Consider the following 24167-nt stretch of genomic DNA (forward strand, 5'->3'; position numbering starts at 1 on the left):
TTAATCCTTTTAGCCAATGGAGGACCTTCCTCCCCCACAAGCTCCGCCTATGTCTTCATAATTTCAAAGGGTATGTTGCTGTTTTCATCATTTATCAGATGAATGACACAGATTTGATTATAATGTCCTCAGGCGGTCATTTCAGCTCCTAAAAAAACCTTCTGTCTAAAACTATAACTGTAATTCTTTCAGTAAAATCATCCAATCAGAGAGCATTGAAATTCAGTTTGCTCTCGGTTTTGTGTCTGTGTTAAACCATCACAAATATAATACACTGAAGTTCTTATTCACTGAGTTTTATTTGATTTACTCACACATTTGGCTTTGTGTTATTTTATACTCTTTATTTTCACCTACTTTTATTTTTTTATTTATGCATTTGGCAGATGCTTTTATCCAAAGCGAGATACAGTGCATTACAAAGTATACATTTTTATGTGCGTTCCCTGACCCATGATCTATTGCACTGCTAACACAATGATCTACCACTGAGCTACACTATACAAGACCTTAACCAACCTTCTTGCAGATTAAAAACTATGGGTCAGAGAGCATTTTCATGTTCCGCGCCAAGGCTGTGGAATGCACTTCCTCTCTTTGTTCGTAACGCTCCCACTTTAAGTTCTTTTAAGAAATCGCTTAAAACACATCTTTTTAAGACTGCTTATAATGTCTAACTTTTTAAGCCAATTGTTGTTTTATTTGATTTCTGTAATTGCTTTGTACTTGTTTTTATTCTGATGTATTTGCTATGTTGTTGTAGCGCTTTGGGTATATGAAAAGCGCATTATAAATAAAATGCATTATTATTATTATTATTATTATTAAGAGCACACCTACTCTATATAAGACACTTTTTAACAAAAATATTGTAATGTTGTGGCCTATAACATGTTGTGATCCATTATTATTAAACTTATAAAAATATAACCTTGAAAAATAATGACTTTGGACACAAAATGTACCTGCAAATATATGAGATGGTCCACTCACATCTTTTCGTCCTTAATATCCTGCACCAGTATCTACCGTACATTTCTTTGTTTCAGTTGTTTTCTGAATCTCTCATCCAGTCCTGTGATAAACGGCACCTGACAGAGGACGGTCTGCTGTTTCTCTGATGTCATGTGAGTTTACAGTATTTCTCTTACGTATGTGAATGAAAGAAAGAAACATGAGCGAGATCACCTCAGCATGCTAAAGTTATTCAGGATTAAATCACTTGTTTGTCAAATGTCATCATCACATGCACCCAAATCTGTTCAACATTTTAAAGAGTTTTGATGAATGGTAAGCATTAAATTAAAGTAAATGTTTAGCACCCGACTGTTGAATTCTGGTTGGTTACTCTGTGGCAACAGTTCCCATGATGCAATGCAATAAATCCTGTGTTTAAACACAGTCTTGTTTGTGTCTGTGTGTGTATATCTGTGTTTGTGCAGTTGTGTTTGGTGTCTATCGTCTGATGTACCTTAAGCTTGCTTTGTTTGCATTAAATGAAAGCGATGTCCCTGTAGATTCAGATTGAGTTTCCATCATTAACCAAGTTGACAAACAGATATTTAGCATACAGATTGTGTGTGTGTGTGTTTTGTGTAAACTTTGCCAATCTGTCCCAGACAGTGCTTGTAATTCTTTCCCTGTACAAACAAAGTGAAAGCCTTTATGATCTCAATTTATATAGACGCTAATGCACAGATGCACCTTCATGTCAGAAGATTTACTGAGCTTTTCTCAAATCAGACACTGATATTTCATAACTAGAGTTTTTTCAACTGCAAAATCACAAACTTTTAAATTTTTTTCCCCCAATATTGAAGTTATTTTGCAGAGAAATGTACATGATAGAGAAAGTCAGATACAATTAATCATAAACACATCAGAGATCCATAAGAGAAAATCACCATAAATACTACATGATGTCACTCACTAGAGCTCACTGTTTGATGATGTCATTAAAGTCCAACCTAACGTGATGGATCATGTTTGATTAATTTAATCAGACAGTATGTTATATGTTTTTATTCATGTTAATACTTTTGTTTGTCTGTGTTGTTGACGTGAGCGGGACACCTGAGTTTACTTCAATATTTTGCATGTAAATTTTAATCTATATCATGACAAACTTTATATCATTGGAAAGGTCTAAGAGCCTGGAATAAATATTTCAACAGTGTTTTATCAAATATGATGACATTTACTTCAGTGTTTTGCATGTGAATTTTATCTAATCATGACAAACTATATTTATGTAGTTTTCTTATTTTATCCCCATTTTGGGAAAATTATGACATATTAATTATTATATATTCATAAAACTATATCCTATTATAAATCTTCAAAAATGATGACAAACTATGCATCACTAAGCTTTAAGAATGCAGTTTTCATATTTCAAAACCGTTTTGCATTAATAATAATGCAGTGACAGTAATTTATTAATTTGTGACAAGAGTATGCAGCAAACCGATGACACCTAGTGGCCGTTGTTGGTAAAAAAGTGTGACACAAATCTCATTTTTTGTGATTTTAACTTGAAATTTGGATCATAACTATTTATATCTTAAATTTTGTTGCATTTTTGGAATGAACATTTTTTATATTTTTATAATTTTATGTATATAATATATACGGTATTGCATTATTTTTTATTTATTACAATAAATGTAAACTGCTACAATATATATATATATATATTTTTTATATTTTCACCTTCAGACACTTCTGTGAAAACTTGTTTCTTTTTTTGTGTCTACTTTAAAACAAGACCTAATTTAGGATTCTAGACCAAAAAATCCCAGTGTTATATTAATGTGAAGGCGTACGTCAACTTTTCACTCCCCCACCCAAAAAGTGCTGCTAGTTAAGGGGTTAAACAGCATGACATTGTGTTTATAAGCTGGACTGTTTGTGTATCACACATTAATGTCTCTCAGTTGAGTTTAGAGATTTAATCTGACTGAAGCGCGCGCTGATATCAAACAGAAAGACTGAAAGATCTTCATCGCGCAGAGCAGAGCTAAACTTCTGTAATGATGATGATGAGAATGATGAAGGTCTGATGGAGAAGAGGAAACGCCTTTTAGATCGATCACAGATCATCACAAACACGCGCACACACAGACACACGTGAGCGCGCGAGCGGATCTATTACAGCACGCGCCCAACCCACTTCAGTCATCAGAGATAGCGCGCGCGAGAGAGACAGCCACATACACACACACTTATATACAGATAGACAGGACAGCGAAAACTCTTCATCGTCTTCATCCTCTCGTGTCTCCGGCGCGATGCGCGATGGGTCAGGCGTGTGGACACGCGCTGCTCTGCCGTAGCCATCAGTACCAGAACCCGGCGGCATACGAACTGTGAGTAACCCGAGTCTTGACGCGACGCCGGCTATGTCGCGTCGCGTCTCAGCATCAGCACCACATCATGTTGAGCACGTGCAGGTCATGTTTAGTGTTAGTGTATGATGATGAACACAAACAGTGATACTGACCTGATGCTGGATTAATACACATTTATAAAGCTGAAGGAGATTTCAGGTGTTATTCTCTCCTCCTGTGAACTGTGTGTTGTTGTGTTGTTTGTGTAGTGTTGTGTATGTGTGTGTTGATGCTGATGTAAAGTAATTCCCAGCAGAACCCAAAGCGTGCATCAGAGTCAGTGATTCATCTGTTTCTCAGAGTTTATTTTGGAGAACACTGCTCATGTTACTGAAACTCGGTGTGCCTCCATTATTAAGAAGTTTAAGAAGGTTTAGATTTAAGTCAAAGTCCACTCCACTTACCTTATATGCAGTCGTATTATAAATGATCAGTGAATATGAATTCAGATGTAATCACTCATAGTTTTTGCGGAGAGCTCTTGTCCACCGTATGTTTTGTAGTTTTCCAGAGATATATCCAAACAACACTGATCATCTTTCATTTCTACACTGTAAAATAAAATGCAGTTTCAAAAACTTGACTTTTCAAACCTAATATTTTAAGTTTTGGCTTACAAAAGTTGACATAACTTGTTGAAGTTGAAGTTGTTTAACTTAAATTTTAAGTTAAAGTAACATAAATGTGTGTTGATTTGACAAAATGCTGCATATTTTTTTATAGTGATATTACCTCTCTCACAAAATGTAAGATGTGAATAGTTTTATTAATGCGGTGCAAAAAATACTTTTATTGAATCAACTCAGATTTACAAGTCATTTCAATTTACTGTTATTTATGTTGACTAGAGATGAGTTGTTATATCTTATAAAATTAAGTTGACTTTTCTCAACTATATTTGATAAGTTGTGACAACTCATCTCAGTTGACATGACTTGTAAATCGAGAGTTGATTTAACAAAAAATTTAAGGCAGCAAAGTTTTTTTTAGCCTGTTAGTGTTTTGCTCTCTTGTTAGATGTTCAGTAATATTTTATATACAATCCAAATGTTTGAGATCCTGTGTAAAACACCCTTTTATTCATATTTGAGTGCCAGCAGTAGTTATATAGGTTCAGATGAAAGCAGATCATCTAACAATAAGAAGATAATACAGAGATGATGAGTGATGCTGAGAGCAGGGATGTGCCACTGAAGCTGTCATGAATTTAAGTAATAAAGTTGAGAATATGGATACAGTAATAATAGTGCGAATGTGACTCAGACGGATATACACAGTCTCATGAAAGATGATGGATTATGATCTGAATATGATATTGGTGGGAAACTGACATTGCAGTATTTAGTTTTTCTGTGATGTATATTGCGATGTGATAAATACTGGATGACTTCACCAGATGAGCTGAAAAGCGAACTTCTCATCTGTGATTTCTGTCTGCTGTGTGAAACTCTTCTCATATTGTGCAACTAATGCATCTGTAAAGAGATCTCCTGCATGTTCTGCGATGTGAATATTGCACACATTGCTCACAGTGTCACTGGTGAAACAACACAATATACTGAAGCCGCAGTCTGAAGGGGAGGAAGAGATGTTCAAAGTGATGAAGGGAGATGATGGGTATATTGTCTACTGTGACTCAAATGAATGAAGAGACTAGAGTTGCAAAGGGCCGGAAAGTTTCTGGTTAATTTATGGTAACACTTAATCCAGGGAATTTTGGAAATATTCCAAATTGGAACTTAATGGAAATTTATGGGAATTATTTGGAAATTTAGAGAAATTTAAAGTCCAATAAACATTTAGTTTGGACATACGCAGACATGCATGCAAGGAAATACAAATTTTGAAGAATCCTGATACTTATACTTATCAAGCATGGATTTATTTAATCAAATCATGCTAATATGATAAAAATAGTAATGCGTTTAAACTTTTGGGTACTTTTTTAATGATCTCTCCTAAATGTTTTGTCAGTCAGTGTATTTGTCTTTAAAATGCTATAATGTTGTTGCATACTTGCTTTCATATAGCATAAGGAAGTTTTAAACACATTTTTGTAATTAACAAGAATACATGCAAAGATGGCCTCAATACATGTGAATGAGGAATGTGCAGGGTAGGAATTCAACATAAATTGCATTAAATCTTGTTGTTTTAAACAAAACTATGCTGCAAGATTTTGCAAGAAGGGCACCTATTATGCAAAATCCACTTTGTTTGAACATAATGTGTGTTGGCAATGTGTAAACATAACCATCCTACGATGAAAAAAAATCCACCTGCTCCTTGTTTTTTAATCCCTGTTTATTTATTTGTTTATTTGAAAAGGATCCCCATTAGCTGACGCTGAAACGACAGCTAGTCTTCCTGGGATCCAAACAATACATACAACATCATATACTTCCAAATATATCATGATAATAAATATTTAAAAAACAACATAACACTCAATCAAACCCTACTCAACCAATCAAAAAAAAAAATGATGATGATGAAGACAAATACACTCTTAGTCTTTTTTAAAACAAATCAGTCTGATTAGACATGCTGTTTTGATTCTCTTTTCAATGTGAGGTCACACTGATAAAGCCCCGCCCACTTACAGTCCTGCATTACCATAGTTTACACACTCAGCTCTGTCCACTAGATACTATTGTCTCAGACAGTATTGATCAGATCTATTTGAACTGAAAGCGCTCACTGTCTGTTTGTAAGGGAGGGAGGAGCTGTAGCTCATTTGCATTTAAAGGTACAGACATTTAAACAGTGCGTTTTTGCTCCCACCCAAATAGAGGCATTTAAGACATAAAAAGGCCATAATAGGTGCCCTTTAAACCACATTTAAAGGTTTAGTGGAAGATTTTTTTCAAATTTTAGAAAGAACAACCCTCTCAACTTAAAAAAAATGCACATGCGCAACACTCCTATTAAACATGTGCACGAGCGAGAACATGCACGAGCCTAGTTCTTCTCGTGCACGCTTTGTTTACAAGTTGCTGTCGGCATGGCTCACACATTGAGATGTTTACCGTGTCTGCGCGGTTCGTGACTTGTGCCAGGGCTATCATCGCTAATCATAGCTTACATCAACTTTTACAACAGTAGCAGTGATTTTAAATGGATTTCTCCAAACTTTACCTGTCGAGTAGAAACTTTGAGTGGGAAATATTCTCCCAAAAACACTCTGGTCTTGTTTCTTTCTTCATAGTCCTTTCTCTTCTTGTCATACAATTCGTAGACACTTTTTCTCTTGCGACATTTTGAAAGAACACGGTGAGAATGCGAGCTTCAATGAATGGCTGAAACCATAGCTCACCACACATATACACCTAAAAGTGCGCATGTGCAGAAAGTGAACCCAGGGACGAGCACGTATGACGGCCTTACGTAAACATTTCACCAGAATGATTGACAACTGCGATGACCGATAGTCTTGATGATCCACCCGGACAAAGAAATCTTCCCAGTTTATTCCCATAAATTCCTGTTAATTCCCATTGAAAGTTTCCAGTCTTGAATGAGACTAAGGGTTAAGGTGTTGAAGTGAGTTTATTTCATATGTATTGTGGGCGATGAACATCTGGACTTTCCTTATATTGTACTTCAGCTATAGATGAACTTAAACTGATCTATTTGAAGATCCAGAAACTTCTAACAGTTTGACTGACATCTTTTCCTTCTGTTCATCTGTCTGGATCTTTTTCTCTTTGGATGTTAAAAGCCTGTGGAGTTTTCTGAAGGAGTCTCAGATGTGTGAGGATTTTAGTTAACGTTTGTGTAAGTCAGTATCTGTGAGATATTTAAGAACAAGAGAAAGACGGATGTCTGCTGAGACGCTGTGATGTTTAACGGGGTGTTAATCTGACACAGTGACTGTTGAATGAATCTCTGGTGGATTTGGAAACACTTGATGATGATTTATAATCTTGACTGACTGCTGTAGGAAGCTTTAATTTCTTTACTCTATGCTGTGTTTGTTGTATTGATGTGTAATGTGTGTTTATACTTGTTAGTGTCTGTTGAAACAGTGCTATAAAGTGTTATAAAGAAGAGACTAGTATATGTGCATATAAGTAGTATGCAGTGCAAAAAAAGTTGTGCAATACATGAGCCAAATTCCAGTTGTGCAGGCATATCATACACCAGTCCTTCCCGTTCACTTAATATGATGCATCTTTTTGTTTCGTTATTTGTTTCAAGCATTTTTGTTTGGGTTTGGGGTTAAATTTGGGATTTGCTTTAGGGTGTCATTTAATATATATTGGTTTCTTCATGTTTGTGTCTATTTTTAAACCATGGTCGCTTGGAGTTGGGGTTAGAATTGGGGTTTGGATGTAATTTTATGTAACACTTAGGGATGCTTAACGGAATAAAAGTTTTTGTTTACATCATATATGTGTGTGAACTGTGTATAATAATTATGTATATATAAATATGCACACATGATGTATAATTATAAGAAAAAAATATATTTATATATTAGGTATTTATATTTATATATAATATAAATTATAAATAAATGTACAAATGTATATACACATGTAAACATTTCTTAAATATATACATGCATGTGTGTGCATTTATTTATACAAAGTTATTATATACAGTTCACACATATATATGATGTAAACAAAAACTTTTATTCTGCTATCGATTAATCGCGATTAATCGTTAAGCATCCCTAGTAACACTTGCTCTTAAAATACATAAAACAACACGAAAAAGATGCACCATATTAAGTGAACGGGAAGGTCTGGGGTATCATATGCATGCAAAAAATTTAAATTTGGCTCATAAATTGCATGAATTTTCAATTGCATGCTATTCATATGTATTTCATGAGAATGGTCTGAGTATGACCAGATTTCTGTACCTCATCCTAAATCTCAGATGTACTGAATGAGTCTCACATTGGAAGGCTATGCGGCAGATGTTTCTGGAAGGTTTAAAGCCAAAGTTTGTGTCCGTTTGTTTGTTTGTGTGAATCTCTGGATGATCCTTTGTTTGTGTTGATGATGTCATTCCAGTGGGTGTGGTTTAGTTCTTTACAGACCTCGCATTCACTTCTGGACTCCTCATATTATGTGTTGTGTAAAGTTACTGTGTTTAACAGGAGTTATAATATTGAATATATCATTTTACTATCACATTAGTCTCATGATATAGTTGTGTATACTAGATGAGTCTCGTGATTAGTGTTTTGAAGATATTCTTCAATCAGAAATCTAATAAGTGACAGTCTATCACAGATGAACACACTGTAAAAATGTCTGGGTTATTTTTGACACATGTTGGGTAAATATTGGACAAAACACAAGGTTAAAAATTTAATTATAAAAAAAATTGGGTTATAATAAATCAGCAGTTGGGTTAAAGAGTCACAGAGTCACAATACTGATAAAACATATATCATATTCATGTTATTCTGAATAAAAGTATCTGTAAGATTCAACAGTAGAGAAGAAAAGTTAAACTCACTGAGTTACACGACAGCAGTGTTAACACAGAGATGTTTAGTGACGGGTGAACGCTTAGGTCAGTGAACATTACTCATGAATGAAACCATTGTAGAAAACTCAACAACAACAACAACAACAACGACGACATTAACACAACTCATGTCATTGCAGAGATAACTGAAGCTTCTCTCTCTGTGTGTGTGTGTGTGTGTGTGTGTGTGTGTGTGTGTGTGTGTGTGTGTGTGTGTGTGTGTGTGTGTGTGTGTGTGTGTGTGTGTTTGCTATTAAAGGACATTTGATGAATGAGTTTCTGCTTTGAGTCATTAATATGTCAAAATGTTGTGATTGTGTTAAATGAAAATACTTGAGATGTTTCCTCCGGGTAAATGAGATTTATTTGAACATTTAAATACATTAGAGATTAGTGGTTGTGTAAATGTAGGAATTATGTAAATATGTTGTTTGAATGGTTGCTTGTGTTTTTATCTCAGTGTAGTTGAGTTTGAGATGATCACAGTTAGATTTTATTCATGTGCTTTGACAGTTTGAGATGTAAATCACATCAGGAGGTTAGAAATGTTAAATATCTATCAGTGTTTACAAACAAACATTAAATGAGTTGATCTATAGGGAAATTGTTTGATGTAGGGGTGAGCGTGACACAAACTAACGCAGGGTTAATTGTTACACGGCTACTTTACATATTTCTACAGGGCCGAGCAATCTGTGCTTTTGGTCTTTTCCTCTTACTCTCAGAAGATCTCCTGTGAATTTGTGAAAAGTTTTGATGTGTTTTGGTTACGATATTGAACAAAGAGTGGTTTTTTTTATTTATTTATTTCTGATTTGGGTTTGTAAGTCACCAAATCCAACCTTATGTTATTTTATTATTTTATTTACATAACAGCATTTTGAAACCTGTCAACAACTCTTAGTAACTGATAGCTGGGATTGAAAACATTTTTACACAGCGGGGTTAGTTGTCACACAGCCTCAGGTATTCAATAATAATAAAATTCAAACAATATAAATACTGTTCATCAAAATGATAACTGTTAATACAACATCAGAGGAAATAACTCACAATTATGATGGATCATGGATGGATGAATGTCTGGATATCTATCTATTATAGGCAGATATATAAACAATAATATCCACCTTTAGTATATACTGTAGACAGAATTTGATTGAATTATTTGTGTTTAACTAAAGCAGGTGTTACAACAAACCCTCTGTTTGTTACAATGAACCCCATCTATGAGATAATGTTTGCACTCCTGTTACTTTCGATGTAATTGTATGATAACGGTAGATCACACAAACAATCTTTAAGTGTTCATTTATAGCAGAGATGTGCGTGTTGATTGTGTAAAAAAAGATTAATCTAACTTAAATATTTTTTGAATGATAGAGCCAAAGTCAAAAAGCATTAGGTAGTTCCCCACTCTCTCCTACTATGTGATACGTTATTTTCTGGCTATTTGAACCCTGTAAATTAGGATAGTATGTGGAGGATGAAGATGTGCAGGTGTGGATAATGCACAGGTGTAGATGATGCGCAGATGTATATGATGCGCGGCTGCGAATGATGCGCAGGCGCCTAAGATGCACGGCTGCGAATGATGCGCAGGCGCCTAAGATGCGCAGTTGCGGATGATGCACAAGTACGGATGATGTGCAGTTGCGGATGATGCGCAGGTGCAAATGATGCGCAGGTGCCTTTAATGCGCAGGTGCGGATGATGCACAGGTGCAAATGATGCGCAGGTGCAGATAATGCACGGGTTCAAATGATGCGCAGGTGCCTTAGATGCACAGGTGCCTAAGTTGCACAAGTACGGTGATGCGCAGTTGCGGATGATGCGCAGGTGCAAATGATGCGCATGTGCATAAGTGAGATTAGGACGAAGCTCACAGGAGACAGACAGACACAATAGGACGACCTTCAGCTTCTCTCTCACTCGGTCTGCTGCTCTCAGTTTCTTGAGTGCCTCTTGAGGAGATAAAGGGAAGCTGAGCACACACACACACACACACACACACACACACACACACACAAACAGAGACAGACAAAGGCTAGTTATAAAAGTTATGAATATTACAAGGATTCTAATGAAACTATGGTGACATCATCAGCTATTTCTGCCATTAGCCAATCAGTGACCTGTGAGTATGACACACACACGCCCTTCACGGCATCATAAAGATGTTTTACAGAGAACTCTCAGTGGTTGCCCAGCAACTAATGGGCCTTTCATACAGGTGACCGACTCCATATTATACCCCAAAACCACCAAATCCTGAGAGAGAGAGAGAGAGAGAGAGAGAGAGAGAGAGAGAACTTATTAAAATATGTTTAAAAGCTATTGATCCAGTTGTTGCTATCATTTCAGTATACTGTGCAGCACTACCCATCATCATTATTAAAACAACACTGGATGAATGTTCAGAATGTTCAGATGTTAGAGCTTTTGTTACGAGTCATGATGTTAATGTGTGTGAAAGTCATGTTTGAGCGTTAATGATGAGACAAATAAAGCACTCACGAGCAGAATGCACGGGGACATTAAATGTTCTCGCTCGCTCTGTCAAAGCTGAAGAGCACTTCATAGGGATTAAAGACCAGTGCTGATGTCTTTATATCACGTGTTATTAACACTAAACACACACACAGGGCTGGGCAATTTAGCGTTTTTGATTTTCAATTTTTGATTGGAACAAAAACAAACCCATAATCAATCAGACACGGTGTATCACTTTCCAGTCTGTTGATTCATTCATGTCCTGATATCTTTGTGTTGTGTTTGTAGCTGATGTTGAGTTTAATTTAGGATCATGTTGACATGGCTCTGGAGAAAATGAGGTGTCTGCTATCTGTTGAGTGTCTCTCTTATAGATATGATGTCTACTGACAGCGCTGATGAGCTTCTGCTGCTGCTGCTGGAAGTGAGTTGCTTTAGAGACGCATGAATTATTCACAACAAACAAAACTGCACATATGTCTGTCTGTGTCGGTGTGTGTGTGTGTCTTGTAACACGGAGGTTTCTTTTGGAATGTATAATTCATAACCCAAAACAGAATAAAGCATATGGACTACACACATAAACACACATACACACAGAAAACTGTACAAGATATTCATTTGACTTTAGGGAAAATGCTGTATACAGCTGATGTTTCTCATGAGTTTATAGACTGTTCAGCGGCAAAAACAAACGCCCAAACTTAACCTCTGCTACACCTCCACATATAATCAATAACAACAGAGTCCAACTAAATAAATGACCTTAGTTCACATCATAGCTAAAGCGTATAAACCATTACACTGAACTAATGTTATTGTGTAAAATTAATTTAGACAATCTTAACTACAGATCCCTGTCTGGCTGCCAAATCCACACAGCAGCGCTGATCCAAGCTCACCGTCTTCTCTTATCTTTATAAAACCAAAACATTTAGATTTTCCCACAAGGTATTTCTACCAGAGGTCAGTTTAGTCAGACTGATAAACAAGCACAGATCAGAAGTTAACTTTGGGCGAGGCGTGTAAGCGCTGCAATGCACATGTGTCCAATAAAACCGTCTATAATCAAAAACACACACACACAGTTTCCATTCACAGGGTGATGGTGAGATGAAACAGCCAATCAGAACCCTGCCCATCTACAAAACACATAAACATGACAGCAGTACAGGAATGAAACACGCACACAAACACACAGGCACGCACACACACACACACACACACACACACAGTGACATCATTCCGTCAGAGACCATAAGGCAAAAAACAACAAACATCTGTAAAGTCATAATTATTCATAAGTGCTCATCTTTATTCATAACTAATTAACATATGAGCACAACTGTCAGAAAAGACTAACACAAGAAAATACCAGCATGAGCTGATGATTATTCATATCTGTGTGTGTGTGTGTGTGTGTGTGTGATAAAACAAATTACAATTACATAAAGAATACAATCTGTGTGTATGTAATGATGAAATACTGTGATGAGTGTTGTTATAATGTGATTACTGATACACTCAGATGAAAAATGAGAAATTAAATGAAGGAAGAACTGATAGGGAGAGAGAGAGAGAGAGGTCATATTTTTTTTCTATTGAAGCTTGTTATATTCATGTTGTCATGGGAACAGTGTGTTTTAATTGGTGTTTGAGTTGCTCTATGACATAATCATCTAACATTGGGTTGCACAGGAGCACATGATCTCATTCAGATGATTTTTATTATAACTTCAAGCAAACATTAAAGTTTCGGTCATGTTGTTCTGAACCCTCGTGACTCTTCTAATGAATCCAGTCAGATGATTTAAAACCAGATATGATGTTTTACACTCAATACAGAATGAAGAGCTCAGACGCATCAGCATTTTTATCAGATTCTTAATGGATTTTAATCTTAATCTGTTTTTCTGAATGTCTGAGGCTCACCATTGTGTTTTCTCGTTAATTAACTCTTTCCCCACCATTGATAAGTTATGTCGTCAATTAAAAGAAAACATTTGCATGAAAAAAACATGTTCCTGATGAGTTTTTATGTTAATCTGTAATACCCTGATTATCTTCTAGACGGCGCACTTACGCAATTTATAAAATAAACTGAAGCAAAAAATGATTTACAAATTTTACTCTGTGTAGGTTTTGATAATTGTTCTGAATCTGGTCTCTAACATGAAATTACTTCACAAAAATGCAGTTTCAGCAATTTCAGCTTTTTGCACATTTTTTTTTTTAAAGACAAATACCCATATTTTAGAGTTTATAAGCAAAGTAAAATATAGATAGGTTGAAACATTTTTCCTATTTTGTTTGTTTATTTGTTTGTTTATTGTTTGTTTGAAAGCAGAGGTTCTTTTGTTTCATTTGATATATTTTTTATGTTTATATATTTTTACGAAGAAAATTTTCCTGTAAGGCATTTTGTGAAAATCACAAAAAATGCTGCCGGGCAACTGCCGGGTGGGAAATGAGTTAAGAGAAAACGCTTCCCTGTTGAGTTTTTACAGCAATCCGTATTTCCGCTATTATCCACTAGGTCAGTGGTTCTTAACGTTATTCCTGGAGGCCCACTGCCCTGCATGTTTTGTATGTCTCTTTTATCTGGCAGACTCAGTTCAGTTCATTGAGATCTCTTCTAATGAGCTGATGATTTGAATCAGGTGTGTTAAATAAGGGAGACATACAAAATGTGCAGGGCAGTGGGCCTCCAGGAATAACGTTAAGAACCACTGCACTAGGTGGTGCTCTTACCCAACTTATAAAACACTGAAGCATCCACTGATCCATAAACAGTAAAAACTCTGTGTATGTTTTTGATCATCGCTCTGAATCTAATCTCTAACAAAAGTCCTTTACCAAAAATCCAATTATCTCAACTTTTTGCTCAAAATGTTGGTATTTTTTTTGAAGAAACCTACCCATATTTGTGAGGTGATAAAAAGAGAACTAATGAAGATAGGATGAAATGTTTTTTTTTAGTTTGAAAGCAGAGGGTCTGTTCTTTCATTTGATCTATTGTATGTTTATATATTAAAAGAACATTTTCTGGAAAAAATTAAACTTTTGTGAAAATCATAAAAACCGCTGGCAGGGAAAGAGTTAAGCTGGTTTGACGTGAAAGTGTTTGATGAGGGTATAATACATGCTGAGGGCATTGGGTTAATATCATTATATCATCTCATTTGTTGACAGATGTGGTGTTTAGAGGCTTTTGCATCACATGTATATTTATATCATTGTGTTTGTCTTAAGCAGTGGCAGTGAGCTGAAGTTAGTGATAATTTTTCTTTTCAGTAGATGTGAATCTGTCAATAGGTTGTTCAGGGGTTGTTATGAACATGTGGCACTAGATGAAGTGTGTTTACATCATAACTCCATTGTTATGGATAAATCCATCAGTTTGAAGTGATTATTACTGACTGAAGCTGTCACAACAACAACGCATCTGTGAGAGAATAACAAATGCAGCGGGTCTGAATGCATGCAGTGACATAAATATATATTTTATACTTTGCTCACCTCCAGGAAGAAATTACACCATACAACACACACACACACACACACACACATGAGTGATTGCACACACAACAAATACTGTACATCAGCTACAACACACACACACACACACACACACACACAGTATATAAAAAAGAGTGACAAAGCATTAAACCATTTTGATCTGGATAGTAATCAAATGACATCACTTCCTGTCTCAAGCTGTTACCGTGGAGACACGTAAGTGCTTTTGAAGGCCATGATGATTTTTTATGGAGACTTTATTTCTATTCAAGATGTTGTGCTGTGAATGTGACATATGAGACTGAGATGACATTTGTTTGGGTCAGTGATGCATTATTGACCTTTGCATCTCATAATAACATTGTTTATCAATCACATCCCTCCTAAGATTTAAGCTGTAGGGATGGTCATGTGGAGCACAGCATCAGCATCCGCATCAGTCTCCATGACAACCGTCAGTAGATGAGACAGCGTAAACACATTTAATTACAATAATACAATTTTTTGTGCGGGGGGATTGTGGTGGATAACTTTAAAAACTCAGACAAAACACAGACATCGTCTGCAACAAGACACATGAACGTAACAGGCTCGTGTATAGCTCAATGGTAGATCATTGTGCAAAGGTCATTGGATTAAAAAAAATGTATAGGTTGTAATGCACTGTTAGATAAAAGTGTCTGCCAAATGTGTGTAAAGATATAAAGCAAAAGTTTCAGTGTTCTTCTATAAGTTTAGGTGTTTTGTTAAAAGAATTGAAAGAAAAGTGTTGTTTTCATTTGAGCTGGTGTGTGTTTGTGAGATTAAACCTCTGGTTGTTTTGTGATTTTATCTGTTGGAGATGAAAGAAATTTCATTGTTGTCCTCGCAGAAGCAAACACGAGGGAATGGTTGTGGTCTAAAGGTTTTTCTGAGAAGCCTGTGGAGCTTAGTTCTCATTTTAATTTCAGCGATAACATTTAAATGTTCAGCTTATTAAGGGCAGATTTCTCCGTTCACAGGCGTTCAGTATTCTGTCCTCAGTCAAATCTCAATGAGACCGAGTTCAAAGAGAGAGAAAAACGTTGCTTGAAACGAGAGAGCGAGAGAGAGAGAGAGAGAGAGAGAGAGAGAGAGAGAGAGAGAGAGAGAGAGAGACTCTGTCATGAAGAGCATCAGTGGGTTTATTTTCTGTGAACATGTGCAGTCAGTGTTTTTGAAAGCGTTGAAGTTCCCTGAGGTGAGACAGAATTATTTTTAAATATTTTTTTAATAAAACCTGTATGAAAATATTCCCAAAATCCCAGCAGAGGTTCAGTGGAGCTGCAGTGGAGAGATAGAGGGATTATAAACTCCAGTCATCAGTCAATGCCCAATGTTCAGAAGATCGGCACACACAGACACAGACAGCACGAGGATACGAGGAGACTTTATAGCTGTTTACTCGGCTCATAAAAACTGTTTGTGTTTCTAGTACAGTAAACTTCCTCTCATGACAGATGTGTTTTCACTGTTAGATACAACTTTAGATCAAGAGCCTTAAACCTACACCTCTCACAGACGCACCAGATCTCACTGTTACCCAAACAAACACTTTACTGTACTGTATCATACAATCATGATCAGATCTTGTGTGTTTAAAGAGCACCTATTGTCCCTATCATGTTTTTACATATCCTTTGGTGTGTAAGTGTGTATTAGTTCATGTTAATGATATGCAAAAGGTACAAACCCCAAAATAAACGATTGGTGCTTTTCCATTTCATAGTACCCCACGGTTTGGTTTGGGTCGGGTCATCTTACTTTTGTGAGCTTTCACATTGGGTGCAGTACGTAGTACCTGATACTTTTATTTAGTACCACCTCGGTTCGGGTTTCAAGCAAGCTGATACCAAAGCGTGACGCAAAAACACAGTAGATCACTGATTGGTCGGAGAGAAGCGTCACTACTAGCGTCATCGCTTTAATGTAAAAGATTAGCTTTACCTTCATGCTACCTTGCGCTGTCTCGAGCAAATGTTGTCATTTGTGCTTTGCTATAAACTCCCTTTTAATGATGAAAAACATCCACAGGTTGTAAATCAGGAACACAATAACAGTTTTTCCAGACTTGTTTGTTGTGGCACATTCGCGACACCAGAGATGTATAAAGTACTAGCAACCCAGACTTGAGTAAAAGTACAAGTGCTCTATCAAAAAAGTGACTTGAGTAGAAGTTGAAGTGCTCTTTAAGCACAGCACTTAAGTGGAAGTACTAAAGTATTAAACATGCTTTGTACTTAAGTATTGCAAGTAGTTTATTTTAAAATATACTACTCAAGTACTGAAAGTAAAAGTACAAGTATTGTGTAATGTAGTTATTAAAGAAAACAGTCAAAAGTTTGAATATAATATTGTTTATATTATTTCAAATGTTTAAGCTAAAGGACACTTACAATTCCTTTGGCTGTAGCAGGAGTACAAGGACATGAATGTTCAGATAATTCAGATTAATTTAACTGATATGGCGATAGAGAATTCAGAATTAATGAAATATTAGTCGATAAAATGGTAATAGGTAAAGGTACAAGGTGTTTCATTGAATTTAGGTTTCCTTCTTTCGCGCACACTCGCCCTTTCTTGAGCATTCTCTCTCTCTCTGTCTTTCTCGCGCACTTTGGTTCTCTCTTCGCTTCACATTTGTCAAGAACCCTGGCTCATATTTGTGAGTGAGAGGTTGGGAGGGGTCGCCCTTTACTATCTCCAATTGGTTCAGACCACCATGTGACCATGATTCGTAACATTTGAGAGTAACGAGTAACTATGCAGCACATAAAAAATGTATTGGAGTAAAAGTATTAAACTCAAAGAAAAAATGTACTGAAGTAAAAGTGGAAGTAGAAGAAAAAAATAATACTTCAGTAGAGTACAGATACTGTCTTTTAGTACTTAAGTACAGTAGTGAAGTAGTTCTACTTCGTTACTATACATCTCTGCGTGACACGCACGTCCGCATTATATATGCTTAAATGCAACTTGAATGAGGCTCAGCGGAGAGTGTCGACTGACGCCACGGGTGTTTGTGCAGAAACTGTCATGTGAGACAGAGGTAGTGATAAACAGGATGTGTAAACATCTATTTGTGGTGGTCAATTTTAATTTTGTGGCAGACTGAGAAATAAATGAATGTGTGGGAATGTACAACGCTCTCACTTGTATGATGTCACAGCAGTAGGCAGCGCAAATATAACGACACGCCTATAATCCCTCCCACTCTGAAGTGTTACTAAACTCGATGGAAAAGCTAACCGAGCCAAAGTGAGGTGACCTGACCTGACCTGACCTAAACCAAACTGTGGGGTACTATGCAATGGAAAAGCGCCAGATGACACAATTAATCGTCTAAAACGTAAATCTCTTTTCTTGGACTACAACAAGCACACAAATTGTAGGCAACAGTTTACTTCCTGGGCCTGTAGACATGGACAAGACACATTATCATAACTCCTCCTACTTGGACTCACAGCCTGTAAGTTAGCTCCTGTTAGCATTGCATTGTGATTGAATCTTTCAAACATGTTAAGGAGTGTCACATTTCCACAAATCTGGAGCTACAAAAATGTACGATATGTGGAATATAATGTGTTTTTTAACCGTAAACCATGCAAACATATTGTATTATACCAAATACACAAAATAACATTGTTTTTCAGAAATGAAATAGGTGCTCTTTAAAGTCATTGGGTTCATCAGTTTCATCATTATTGACCCTGATTTCATATAAGTAAGCAATAAAGTACGAGAGGCTGTGCTGTATCGTGAATAAGTAACGGCTGAAGGGCATTGTTAGGTTACCGTAATTGCATCACTCATTTGGAAAAGCGAGGCGCTAGAGAGCATTGTTCATTTGAATGCAAAATACAATTTCACCACTAGATGGGGGTAAATTCTACATACAATTTTTTTTTTGTTTTTTAAATTTAATTTAGAGCTGAGTCCTGTTCGTTTGCATGGAGAGGGTGGGGTTTATGACTCGTACTGCAGCCAGCCACCAGGGGGCGATCAAATAGCAGCTTCACTTTTAAAGCTGTATGAGGCACACCTACTCTGGACAGTGTTTCACCTTTCAAGGTCCCATATGACCCTGCTAGAAAGCACATAACTTGTGTTTGGTATAATGCAATGTTTTTACGCAGTGTAAAGTTAAAAACAGTATTTTCCACACATCATATGGTGTTGCTCCTCTATCCCCCCGCCTTTCTGTAATGCCCCAATTGTTATTAGAAAGCACTGTGTGCTCCAATTCAAATCAAAGTTTATTTATAGAGCACTTTTTAAAAACAGCAGGTGTTCACCAAAGACATACAGTATAATAAGCATAAAAACACAATAAATACAGTAATAATCAATAACGGACACTTAAAATACTCTTAAAAAGCATCTCTTATACAGAGGTATATGCCATACTGTACAAATATGTTTTTAATTGTGATTTAGAAACAGCCTTCCTATGCAAAAGCAAATGATTCCAGAGTTTTCGTGGGCCGCGTCTGCTCTTTTTAATCTTGCATTAGGGGAGACTAAAAGGAGTCGCTCAGTAAGTGCTGCAGAAGGAGCATATGGCTGTAATAGATCTGAAAGATATTTAGGAACAATATCATTTAATAAATTAAAAACTACAGTAAAATCAATTCTAAAATGAACGAGCAACCAGTGAAGGGAAGCCAATATGTGTGTAATGAGTTCTCGCTTGCGTGTCCTTGTTAATAAGTGTGCAGCCGTGTTTTGTATCCTCTGCAGACGTGTTAGAGATGCCTCACCAGTGCCTGCATAAAAGCTTTACAGTACAGTAGTCCAGACAGATGATATAAAAGCATGAATGACCTTTCAAAATCTGTAAAAGATAAAAATGAATTAACTTTAGATAATTGCCTTAGCTGATAAAAACTCAATTTAACTAACAAAATAATTAAAAGTCACCGTCCATAAGTTTTTCATAATGGGCTTCTTATATGACTTTAAGTCACCCGGATCTACGTCAGGGGTATTCATTGTACTGCCAGGTCGAAATAATATGATTTAGTTTTTTCTTTATTAAACTTTAAAGGGGGGCTGCATGATTTTCGAAAAAAAAAACGCTTTGGAAAAGGGGCTGAGTACCAAAACACACTTGTAGCCAATCAGCAGTAAGGTGCGTGTTAACTAACCTACATTGTTGCCTGTGTTGGGGCGGGTCTATCAAATGAAGTTCCAGATTCTATTGGGGTACGTGCGTGTTTATTTAGGTGATTTCAAATATTAACATTGGCTTTCAGAGATCATGGACCCCGCCTTAAGAAATTGGCTTTAATATCCTCAAGACATCTCAACACTGAATTTGCATCATTTCGTTTAAAAAGCAGAGTTGCGAGTCTTCTGCATAACGAGATGCCATGTTTCTGATTGGCCAGCTATCCTCAAGCACGTAAATGGAAAGTGCATATTTGGAAGATCACCTCCCAAAGTAATAGTGAAAGGCAGGGTTGCCAGATCTGCATATTAAACCCATTCAAAACAAGTCCAAATGCAGCCCAATGAATATTCACAGTCCAAATACCAACAACTAATAAACAAAATCCTTCAATCTCTTACTCGCAGATATGTTGTCCTGTGGCTAAACCTTTAAAAGATGATTTAAACGTTGTGTAGTTTGGATATAAATGCTGTCAGTATTAGTGGTTAAATATTTACAATGACATTTATATTTACGCATTTGGCAGACGCTTTTATTCAAAGTGACTTACAGTACATTTTTATCAGTATGTGTGTTTACTCATTGAGCTGCAGGAATACAAGACTCATATACTTCTGATCTAAATCAATATTTGTGTCTGTCAGCAGCATGCAGTGTGTGTGATTTGTGTGTGTGGTGTGATGTGTTGTGTGTGATGTGTGTGTGTGTGTGTGTGTGTGTGTGTGTGTGTGTGTGTGTGTGTGTGTGTGTGTGTGTGTGTGTGTGTGTGATATGTTGTGTGTGTGTGATGTGTGTGATGTGTTGTGTGTGATGTGTTGTATGTCCACTAGATGTCAGTGTGCATTAGAGTCTCTGCATGAATCAACAGGTTTGTGTGCACTACAATTTTGTGTGTGTTTGTGTTTGCAATGATAATGTAGCATTGTCTTAACTTAGCTTTAATTGATGTGAAATCTTTTTAGATGTGTATGTGTGTCGCTCCATCATGAATAGAGTACAGTATTATAATACAGTATATAAAGCAGTGCTGAACTGTGATTGACAGATTTACAGATAGTGTTTGGTCTCACATGTGAGTCTGCTTGTGTGTGTTTGACCGTATAGAAGTGTGTGTTCGTTTGTGTTGTTGTTGTTGTTGTAAAGTGTTTCCTGCAGTGACAGTAATAAGACATGATTGCCTCTTCTGTAAGTGTGGGTTTGTGTGTGGGGATTAAATCATTTTAAGATGTAAAACATGCAAATGGGAACCTGATGTCTTTCTGCAGCAGTGCATGATGGGAAATATTTGACTGTGTGAATATAAGATGCATTTCAGTTCTAAAGGATGAGAGAAAGAGAGAGAGATTTGTAAAGGAGTGCTGTTGATGTGGTTGTCTGTAAATGAAGTGAATTTTCTTTAAAGCAGACGTATGGACAGATTCCTCTGATCATGAGCAGATATTTTATCGCAGATGGACACACGCGCACACTTGCACACACGCACAGTATGAAGTGTCACAGGTGTATCAGGACATGATTAAATGGATCAGCAGGTGTCACTGAGATGCTCATTGGTTTCTCCTCCTTCACTCCTCTGGTTTTTCACCTCACTTTCTTTTATAGAACGACTTGGATGTGAGATTTAATTTAAGGGATAGTTCATCAAAAAATGAAAATTCTGTCATCGTTTTCTCATGTTGATCTAAACCTGTATGAATTTATTTATTCTGATCAACTCAAAAGAAGATATTTTGATAAATGATGGTAAGCACACAGCTGATTGTAACCATTGTTCAATCATATTTGTTTTTTCTACTATGAAAGTCAATGGTTCCACCATCTGTGTGCTTACCATCATTAAAGGGGGGTTCAACATTATTCATGCATTCTGACTTATTAACACAGTTTAAGAGTCGGTTTCCAAACGCAAAACAAATGCAAAATGTAAAAAAACCAGTTGGATGTGTAACAGAGTATTCGTCTGCCGAATGCACTTCCCCAGGGTTTGTACAAGTTTCTAAAAGTTTTTTTCGAACACATACATCTCACGTATCAAGCCACATTCAGACAGCCAGCGATGTTATCGCTGCTCATCGCCTGCCGCTGGTGGTTGATGTCGCTTGTGGGCGTTCCCACTTCTGGTTGCGTAGTAGTGTGACATTACCCCACGTTGTAAACAACAAATCAGTGCTCCACTTACTTCACTCCCATTGGTAGTCGCTCGTGAAACTCGCTGCTAATTTGCATAAAAATAAACTTTTCTCAACTTTTGTCGCGCGACTCCGTCGCTAATCGCGCGACTCCGTCGCTAATCGCGCCTACATTCTGTCGCCAACCGTCACGTTCGCTCGTGTTGCCGGAAGTCGCTCAGTTTCCATTGAAATGAATGAGATCGCGTCGCTCTGCTACTGCTTGTCGTTGGCTGTCTGAATGGGGTGTCAGGGGTAAGCCATACGCACCGGAAAAGCACACCCACATGTCAATCAGCGGAGAGCGAGAGCAGAGGATGCTAAGTTACACCCAGGTGAAAAATTTGTACACTTCCATACAGTAGTATACTTAAAGTGCTTTATTTTCGCACACTAATTTTGTACTTAATATACTAAAAATTCATCTTTAGTACTTCTTAACATGTTCTTAAGATCATTTAAGTGTACTTTACTCACTGTGCTATTTTGAGACACCATGAATATGAACTAAAATGCACTTTTAACATACTGTCTCTGTATTAAAAAATGTATTTAGTTAACACTTGTTTTAAACTTGAACTCAACTTTCATACAAAGATGTGTTCAAGTTTACTACAAGTGGTACCTAAACACATTTATTTTTTTTTTAGCACAGTTTAGTTCATATTCATGGTGTCTCAAAATAGCACAGTGAAGTACACTTAGATGATCTTAAGAACATGTTAAGAAGTACTACAGATTAATTTTTACTATATTAAGTACAAAATTAGTGTGCAAAAATAAAGCACTTTAAGTACACTATGGAAGTGTGCTACTTTTTCACCTGGGCAGGCATCACTTCACGCGACCACTTTGTTTTATATCAAGACTTAACAATGGCATGAATGAATGAATAAGTGTGTTTTTGGATGTAAGGAGAAGAAAGCCAGCATTATGGAAACAATGGATTTAGTTTGTTTATCTGGGCTAACAACAGAGTTTTGCGTGCGTGTTTGTTTAACGCTGGATTTTGTTTAAAAAAGTCCCAACCGGGTCATGACTTGAGTTGCATTGCATGCAAGACTTCTGTGTTATGTTGGAAATTGGCGCGTAAGTGCATATTATAAAAACGACACAAACAAGTAGTGAATAAGTCGAAAAGGGTTTGCTAGCTTGTGACTCACACTCACTCCTCCCGCAGCTCGTAACTCCTCCTTCTGAATTTTTTCATACGTTATTGGAAACAATCACTAGAGCTGATCTGTCTTTTATAAATTGATAAAACTAAATGCATTTCGGAGATATGAAGAATATAATACAACTCTATTGGTACTCCAGATTAACATGAGATGAGCAATAACAGTTTGTGTTATGGGAGCTTTAATTATATAAAATTTCTTAATTTGTGTTCATCAGAAAAAAAATTATTCATGCAGATGATGATGACAGAATTTTCATATTTGGGTGAACTATCCCTTTAAGATGTGTATTGTATGTAGCTCTTGTATCTCTATTAACTACTCGTACTGTCATTTCTCCTAGCTGTTGTTACTAAACATATGTATTTGATTTGTTGTTTTTTGATGTTTTGACTGTGTTGTGTGAGAACAGACCTGAGATATACAGCATATGATCATCTGATGATGTGAAGATTTACACTCTTTCTCAGTTTGTCTGTGTCTGATCACACGTTGTCTCTTTCTTCTCCTCCATCATTCGTTTATTTAGACGATCTTTACGTGTGCGTCATCGGTTCATTTCTCTCTGTCTTCAGTCTAAATCTCTATGATCTGATGTTTTATTTGTTTAATTTCACACAGTCAGTCAGACTAAACACACACACACACACACGTGTGACTCAAGGTTATTTGACCATCTGTCTGTCTAATTGTTATAAAGACATATTTGAGATCGACTCAATCTGTCTCTCTGACGCTC

At 36.6% G+C, this 24167-nt stretch overlaps 1 protein-coding gene across 1 annotated transcript in view; it reads left to right on the forward strand.

Moving 5' to 3' along the window:
* The first annotated feature begins 3168 nt into the window (after positions 1-3168).
* pde2a (phosphodiesterase 2A) overlaps positions 3169-24167 on the forward strand; it is a 140883-nt gene continuing 119884 nt past the window's right edge. The window contains exon 1 of the mRNA XM_065280310.2: positions 3169-3368. Within this exon, the coding sequence (XP_065136382.1) occupies positions 3298-3368 (71 nt within the window). The 5' untranslated portion in view covers positions 3169-3297. The remainder of the gene's footprint in view (positions 3369-24167) is intronic.

Source organism: Paramisgurnus dabryanus, chromosome 8 (genome assembly GCF_030506205.2).
Source record: "Paramisgurnus dabryanus chromosome 8, PD_genome_1.1, whole genome shotgun sequence".
Taxonomy (NCBI): Eukaryota; Metazoa; Chordata; class Actinopteri; order Cypriniformes; family Cobitidae; genus Paramisgurnus; species Paramisgurnus dabryanus.